The sequence below is a fragment of the Sylvia atricapilla genome, chromosome 10, assembly GCF_009819655.1.
Source record: "Sylvia atricapilla isolate bSylAtr1 chromosome 10, bSylAtr1.pri, whole genome shotgun sequence".
Classification (NCBI taxonomy): Eukaryota; Metazoa; Chordata; class Aves; order Passeriformes; family Sylviidae; genus Sylvia; species Sylvia atricapilla.
Genome location: NC_089149.1, coordinates 13,474,422 through 13,482,719, shown reverse-complemented (window position 1 = coordinate 13,482,719; position 8,298 = coordinate 13,474,422). Strand labels below are relative to the sequence as shown.

At 61.7% G+C, this 8,298-nt stretch overlaps 1 protein-coding gene across 1 annotated transcript; it reads right to left on the bottom strand.

Annotated features, from left to right (window-relative positions):
- Positions 1–1,544: 1,544 nt before the first annotated feature.
- FOXL2 (forkhead box L2) lies at positions 1,545–3,261 on the bottom strand. Its single transcript, XM_066326470.1, has one exon. It carries the CDS (start codon positions 2,860–2,862, stop codon positions 1,942–1,944), a length of 921 nt encoding a protein of 306 aa, XP_066182567.1. The 5' UTR covers positions 2,863–3,261; the 3' UTR covers positions 1,545–1,941.
- Between the last annotated feature and the right edge of the window lie 5,037 nt (positions 3,262–8,298).

The window sequence follows — 8,298 nt, the reverse complement described above, 5'->3', positions numbered from 1 at the left end:
GGAGACACAGGACGATCCTTTTCCTTCCAGGACCACGGCTCCGAGCATGCGGGGAAGAAAGGAAAGAGGAGCGGGGGTCCGGCACGGCCGCAGGCACAGCCCCGAGGCCTCTGTGGCCGGCGCCCCGGGACGCGCACACGGGCGAGGTGCCGCAGCTGCCGCGCCCCGGAGCGGAGGCGCCTCCGGCCCGCCCGCCCGCCGAACCAACGCCACGGTCCCGGTACCTTCTTGGCCGCCGCCGAGACAGCCCCGGCCCCCGGAGCTCTCCGCCGGTGCCTAGCGGAGCCGATGGAGCGCCCAGCACGGCTCCCGCAGCCGAGCCCCGTGCGCCGCACCGGGGAGCGCTGCAGCCGCGGGCCGGGAGAGGTGCCCGAGGGCCGGGAGAGGTGCCCGAGGGCCGGGAGCGGTGCCCGAGGGCCGGGAGCGGTGCCCGAGGGCCGGAGCGGTGCCCACAGCCCGGAGCGGTGCCCGAGGGCCGGAGCGGTGCCCGGAGCGATGCCCGCAGCCTGGGAGCGATGCCCGCGGTCCGGAGCGGCCCCGGCACACAGCGCCCGCCCCACTCTCCGCTGCCTCTTCCCGATCCCGAGCGGGGAGAAGTGGAGTGAAATAAAACGATATGGAAAGAAGGAAAGGCATTTTATTGGAGACTTTACAATGCTAAAAAGTACAATGAAAGTGCTAGTTCATTCTAGAAAATTGGTCCCAAAATGGTACTATGCCACAGCATCTATCGGTTTACACAAACATTTACAAAATCGCTATGAACTGGCCCCTGTTTTAAAATCGCTATTTTTTTCCCCACATTAATCTATATAAAATTAAAGGATCAAAACATTTTAAGAAAAAAAGGGGAAGCATTCAAAAGCAGAACCTACCAGAAAATCCATTTTGGGCCAGGTTTGGGGACAAAAAATCTGAAGATAGTTTAAATTTTCAATATTAATATAATATGCACTCGGAAAAATATCCCAATTTACAGGAAAGCGTCTCTCTCTCTTTTCTTTTTTTTTAATAACATCAAAATATTTTTTAGACGTGCATAAAATTACTTTTAAGACCTCAAAGGACATTTTCTCTTTTAAAAAATATATTTACCGCTCCCGAAATGTTTCACGAATGACCCTGGCGGGTTTTCTTTGTTGGTTTCTATTAACCAGCAATATCGCACATCTGCTGTTACAGCAGTCCCCACGTTAAGTACTATTTTAACGAAAAGCCACAGCTCGGAAGAAGCGCAGTGCGTAGCAAAGCGAGGAGGAAGACAGAGAGGATGAAGAGAAGAAGGACGAGCACCGCGGGCACACGGTAGTGTCTAGGCCCCGCCGGCCCCGCACCGCGCGCGTGAAAATGCCTCCGCTATTTACAGACTCCGCTTTACTCTCCCCATGGCTGCTCCCGAAAAGATTACGGCCGACTTACAAAGGAGCATAATATTGAGGGCTGAACAGCCGATTTTTAATTAGATGCTCCCTTTTCCCCGCTCCCCCCAAAAAAAACCCACAGAAAAACCAACCAAACAAACAAAAAGAAAAAAATCCACCCGAAGCAAACAAACCCAAACAAACAAACAAAAATACCGCAACCCCCTTAAAAACAAATCATCAAACCCAACGACTCACAAAGGCACACACACGAGCAGAGAAACTCCCGGTGAGTCCTCGCTGGCCCGGGGACAGGCGGCCCGGCCGCCGCTGCCCGGCGCAGCCCCGCGGGGAGCCCCCACACTTACACTGCCTTCTTCTCACCGAGGGACGGCTCCTACACTGACACTACACGCGGGGCCAGGCTGCTATTGCCCCACCGCGACACTTTGGGCACAGAGAGAGGGGAGTCCGTGGCTAGAGACGAGGAGGAGAGACCGGAGCGCAGGGGAACGCGGCGGGCTAGGAGAGGGGCAGCGGGGCCGGTGCATTTCTGCGACGGCGGCTGGCCGGAGCCTCCCTAGATGTCTATGCGGGAGTGCAGGGCGCTGTGTTTGCTGTCGTGCTCCCAGTAAGAACAGTGCATCATGGACAGCTCGGCGGGCTGGCGGGCGCAGGCAAATTGGAGGCCGGCCCCGTTGGCCGCCGGGGCCGCGGGCGGCGCGGGGCTGGCCGGGCTGAGCTGCTGGGGATGGTGGGCGTGCGGGTGGTGGTGGTGGTGGCCCATGCCGTTGTAGGAGTTCACCATGCTGGGCAGCGCCATGCTCTGCACCCGCGAGTAGGGGCCGTAGGACGCCGGGCCCGAGAGTCCTTTCACATTGACGGGGCTGACGTTCCCACCAGACATCTGGCAGGACGTGTAGGGCATGGGCGCGGGGGGCTGCGCCAGCGGCCACGAGTTGTTCATGAAAGTGGACTGCAAGTACTTGGGCGGGGACAGGTAGCCGTAGCTGTCGGGGCCGAAGAGGGTCTTGCCGGGCTGGAAGTGGGTCGGAGGCGGCCGGAAAGGCCGTTTCATCCTTCGTCTCCTGCGGTAGTTGCCCTTCTCGAACATGTCCTCGCAGGCGGGGTCCAGGGTCCAGTAGTTGCCCTTGCGCTCGCCGCCGCCCTCCCGGGGCACCTTGATGAAGCACTCGTTGAGGCTGAGGTTGTGGCGGATGCTGTTCTGCCAGCCTTTCTTGTTCTTCTCGTAGAAAGGGAACTTGCTGATGATGTACTGGTAGATCCCGGACAGCGTGAGCCTCTTCTCTGCGCTCTCTCGAATGGCCATGGCGATCAGGGCCACGTAGGAATAGGGGGGCTTCTGCGAGGGGTCCGGCTTCTCGGGGCCCTTGTCCGCGCTCAGTTCCTCCTTGCCCCGATCCGGCTCCTTGCTGCCGCCGGTGTCATGAGCCAGCAGCGCCACCGTGTCCTCCTCGCCGTCCGGGTAGTTACTCATCATGGTGCCCCGCGCCCGGGGCGCCCAGCGCAGCGCCGCGCGGTGCGGAGCGCTGCCCGCCGCACGGAGCCCGCCGCCGGCGGCCGTCCCGCTCCGCGCTCGCCGGGACGGGGCCCGAGCCGAAGCCGAGAAGCCGAAGCCGCGACCCGGACGGAGATCGGAGACGCCTCTCGCGGGGCCGCTGGTCCGTGCAGCGCGGCGGCGGCGGCGTCCCTGCCCCCGCGGGCTCCGCTCCCCTCTGCCGCGGCGGCCGGGCTCTTTTCTGATTTGTATGGGCCCGGCCGAGTTCCGCTTTCGTCAGGACCCCGCTCCCCTATCGCGGCCGAGCCGCTGGGCACGGCCGAGTTCACCCCGCAGTCACGGCGCCGCGCTCAGCCCCGCGCACACGCGGCCCGACGTGGCCCCGCGGAGCGGCGCGGAACCGCCCCGGCTCGGCAGCTCCGCCGGGGGCGGGGGGAGGCGGGGGGCGGCGTCCGGGGGGCGCTGGGCGAGCCTCCGCCGCCCACTCCGGCGCCCGCCGGGCCCCGCGGCGCTGCGCTCCCCTCCCGCCCGCCGCGGGGTCGCGCTGGAGGCGGTGGGTGCGAAGGGGTGTACCCGCGGCGCTCCCCTTGCCACGGCGGCTTGTCACACGTCCAGCCGCACACGCGGTCGCGTTTATATGTCTTGGCCGCGGGCCCCGCCAACCGATCGCGCCCGGGGAGCACAAGGAGGCTGTTGCCGCTCCCTGCAAGTCGATTCTTGCAGTTCTTATTTGCAGGAGGCAGAAAGCAAAAGGTGTCGGGTCGCCCCTTCTCCTTCCCCACAGAGTGCACGCAGGCCTCCAGCGTGGCTGCTGGGCTGACAGGAGCCTCGAGGGCCGGGGCAGGGTGGCGAGACGGGGGATGACACACTGGGCAGCTTTCCTGCTCCTTTCCCCTGGAGGGCTTCGGCTTATTTCACACGGTTCCTGGAGTAGCGTATGCGGCACCGACATTCCCCTCTCCTTCCCCTTTCCTGCCTTCGGGCAGAGCCTCCCCGAGCAGCAGACAGGCAGTGTCAGCTGGCCCGAGCACAAGAGATGTCGCGCTGGGACAAACCGGTGCCCCGAGCCCGGGCCCAGCGACGGGACACTTTACTCTGGGTTTCGGTCCTGTCCCGGGAGCGGGGCAGACCGGCCCCGTCTGAGCCCCGAGCCTTTCCATCAGACGGGTGCCCGCCGGCAGCCGCATGAGCCGGGCCGAGCTGCGCAGAGCCAGGACCACCTGCGCTCGCCGGCCGCGGCCCCTTCCGCCCCGGAGCTGCGGGCACGGCTCCGCAGGACCAGACCCCCGCCCGTGCTCGAGCACGGCTCGGGCTGCCCAAAGCGGCCCTCGGAGCAGCTGCACGCTCATCTCGGCGCCCGCGGCTCTGCCCGCCGGCAGCTCGTGGCCCTCAGACTCCTCCTGCCTTTTTTGCACGTGAACCGCATTTCGGGATGTGCCCTTGTCCCGGGGATTTTAAGTGCGACAACAATTTTCACAAGCAAGCGTGAGCCCGGGGGGCTGCCAGCTCCCGAACGTGCGTGCCCGGGGCAGCCGGCTTCTTCCGTCGGGGCGCCCAGAGCTTCGGTGGCCCAAGAGCCGATTCCTAGTTCCTCTGCCCGGCCACGGGGCTCGGCTCCACTACCCGGGACAGACTAACCGCGGATAAGGGCAGTCGAGTACATAGAAACCTATTTTAACCGAGAAATAAATTAGCTCCTCGAGGACCCGTTAGATGTGTGTGTGTATATATATACATATTTCTGTATGTCTCAGGACACATTGCTGTTTCTTCGCCTAGAGCCATATAACCAATCACTTATCTCCCGTCCGCAGAGGAAAGTGTGCCCCAAAAAGCCGGCTGCGTGATTTCGGTCACAGAAAGGAGGCCCGTCTGTTTCCGCACCCAGGCGTGGAGCAGCGCACTTCGCCTCCGGGCACCCCCGTAACGCGCACAAACGAAACGGCGAAGGGATGAGGCCCACAGAAGAGACCCTCTCCAGGGTTCCCCTCCCCGGGCAGCCCCCGCGGCTCTCCGGCGGCTCGCCCCGCGCAGGGCCACGCAGCAGCCGGAGCCAGCTGTGCCCCGCCGTCGGGGCCGGGGCTGCCGGGCTCCCCAGGGCAGGGCCGAGCTCCTTTCTGCCGGCCACCCATGCTGCTCCCGGCGCTCCCCCTCGCAGGCATTTCCGCGGCCGGGGCCGGTGCAGGTGTAGCAGCACTGCCGTGTGTGTCATCACCTCCGCCAAATGGCAAATTCCTCCCTTCTCGCTCCTAAGCTGGGCGCGTAGCTCCTTGGCGGGGCTCGCTCGCTCGCAAAGGACATTTGACATCGAGGGTCTTGTTCGGTTTTTTTTTTTTTTTTTTTTTTTTGACAGCCCCACCGAGGGGGATTTCGAATGAACACCAAGGCAGAAGCTCAGCCCAGCGCTGGGAGCGGCGGTCGGGCCGAGCAGCAAAGGTGAGCGCGCAGCCCCGTGTGCGGCTACTTAAAAGTTTGACACAAGGGCAGGCAGGGGCCCTCGGGCTCTCCCCTTTCCCCTCTCCTAATTAGGCCCTTTTTGGGACACGAAACAACTACCTGAAAACGCAGGAACACGCCCCTGGCAGCTGTATGCTGTACGGTTAAGCGGAGAGCTGACGGCTTATTGGCATCCACAGAAAAGCCGCAGCGAGGGGAATGCAAGTGGCGGGGACGAGCAGCGAGCAGGGGAGCGCGGAGAGATCTTTGGGGGATCCGCCGGTGTCCCGGCTGAGCCCGCGCCCCGCCCGCCGCCGCTGCCGGGCAGGAGCCGGACAAACCCGGATAAGGCAAAAGCAGAAGGAGGCAGCGGAGCCGCTCCCGGCCCGGTGCTGCGGCCGCCCGCCGGGCCAGGGGAAGCACGAGGGGAATTAGCAATGGAGGGGACTCACGGCGCCGTGCCCGTGCCCCGGCCTGCTGAGGCGGGGAAAGAGCTCTCGATTTCTGCACACGAGGGCAGAAGAGCCCCGGCCACAGCCCGACCCCCGTGCGGGGAAGCCGCGAGGGAGACGGGCAGAGCGGGACTCGATCCCGGCCGCGCAACCCCGCTAAGAGAAGCCACCCGACAGACGCTGGGGCTTCGCCGTTGCCGAGCCGGACCGGGTTCCCCTTCCCGAAGAGAGCAGAGAGCCCCCGGCGCGGCCCCGGTGCGGTACTCCCGCTGCGCAGCGCCGAGCCCCTTGGCGGCCGGGAGCGCGGAGCGGAGCGGGGCACGGCCAGCTGCGGGATCTCCGCCGGGGGCCACGGGCCACCCCCGCCACTGGCCCCGGCAGCCCGGACGAGGATTCCCGAGAAAGCCGTGCCTTCAACTGAAGCGCTGATAAGGCTCGAGTAGCCCGAGTAGTTTGGGTTTTCTTTTCTACTCACCCTCTTCAGGCACCAGAACCTAGAAGGTCTGAGGTCGGGTTGTTTGAAAATGCGGCGGCCCTCCTCTCCCAAAGGTTGTTTTTATTTCCTTTTCTCTTGCCGAGAAAAGTGTCTCCGGCGGGGAGCGCCGGTCCGCCGCCGGCTCGGAGAGCCCCGCTCCCGTTCGGCCAGCGCAGCCCGTCCGCAGGCTCCGGGCCAGGGCTCTGGCCCCGCAGCGGCACCCGGACGGGGACAGGGACACAGCCCCGCTGCCGGTCCTGCGGCTCCTGCTCCGTTCCGCTGCCCCGCCGCGCCCCGGCTCCGGGGCACGGACACACGGCTGGTGCCGCGGAGGGACGCACCTTTCGGGGCTGGAGGCGCAGCACGCTGGGGCCGTGCCGGCATTACCCGCGCTCATTCGCTTCCCGCGGCAGCGACACGGACATGGGTGTAAAAGCGGCCCCCGGCGCGCCCCGTTCCGAGTCCCGTTTCCCCGAGGAACGAGATCCGTGGCGGCGCGGGGCTCCGGGAGCCGGGGAGGGCTCTCGGTGCCCGCTCCGTCCCCCCAGCAGTTCTCCTTCCCTCGGCACAGCCCGCAAGGCGGCCGGGACAAAGCAGTCACCATGCTAATTTCAAGCAATTTCAAGTATTCCTAGTTTATTCCTTCACACATACCCCCACCCCTTTTTTTTCTTTTTTTTTTCTTTCTTTTTTTTTTTTTTTTAATTTTTTTAATGTTGTTTTCCCAGGTACTATCGGTCTTTAAGATCGTGGAGTATTTTTTCCACATAACAAACCCATAAAAAGTGAAGGGTACGTGTTAGACGCGGCGTGCGCGGGTCTGTCTCGCACCACGGCGCTCGTAAGAGTTAACGAAATGTACCGCGGGAAATAAAATATTGTGGCCTCAATGAAAATCCATCAGATTTAATCTATTAAGAGGCTGAGACAGGGGCGTTTTTCTGCGTTCCGGAGGCGTGGGAGCTCCGTGTCCCCTCGGGCGGAGGAGCCCCGGGACGCGGCTGCCCCGGCGCCCGCAGCAGCCCGGAGCCGCCCCGCAGCGCGTTCCGCTCGCTTTCTGAACGACAGCTAGAGGCAGGGCTCGAACCTGGAGGTGCTTTTGTCGACACAGCACCGACTACCAGAAATAAAAACTTCGCAACCTCAACGCAACCATTAACGTGAGACGAAACTGCGCGCGTGTCGCTGTCTTCAGACTCTGAACTCTGGCTTGGAAAAGCTTGCATTTTCAAAAGCTCACCTCTCACTTGGCCTGCAAATCACCTCGCTCATCTAGGGACACCACAAACACACACAATTCCAACTTCTCCTCTGTGCAGCGTTCCCAGCAGCGCAGTCCCGAACATTTCATAAACGCTCTTTAATTACATTACTCAGCGTGTGACGCCAGAACAAGGCAATATTCACCTGGAAAGTGTCTTCTTCTGCATGAATGAGTCTCATTGTCAAAATCTTGAGCATATATAGGTGCCTATATGTTTTGCAGTGGAGAACTTAGTTTCTCATTTATACTGTAGAGCTAAAAATTTTGGTAGCTTCGGGCTTGTTTTTACAAGCTCCCAGCTGTACGAGGATTTCTGTTTTTACAGGAAAAAACTAAGCAATCCGTAGACCGTGATGGCTGTACATCCATAATGTGAGCTTCATGAGGAACACAGCAACTTTATTATGATCTGGACTGAAATCATATTGAATAAAAGCCCATCTAACAGAGCCTGAGGGGAAGAGTCACAAATGGGCTCAATTCTCTACCAAATGCAACGGGAGTGAAAAGTTTTAGGATCCGGAGAGTAGACACCCCTCCCCCTCTCCCCCTTTCAGCTGATACTCTGAAGGTATTTTCATGATCCTATTTAATTTGGAGCCTGTTCCTGTTGCTCGATATCAAAGAAATCTACCTCACGAGGACAGCCCCAGCCCTTTCCCCTCATCTATTCCTGCTTCCCATCTCTCCTTTTCTCAGCTTCTCTTCTGTAGCCTTAGCCCAAGTCTTCACTACAGTGTATTTGTTTATGCTTAGAGAACAGGCCTACAGGAAAACAAACTCTGTATTTC

Bases quoted from the DNA above. Each gene is read 5' to 3' on its own strand.
- FOXL2 (XM_066326470.1), bottom strand. From the start codon at position 2,862: ATGATGAGTAACTACCCGGACGGCGAGGAGGACACGGTGGCGCTGCTG.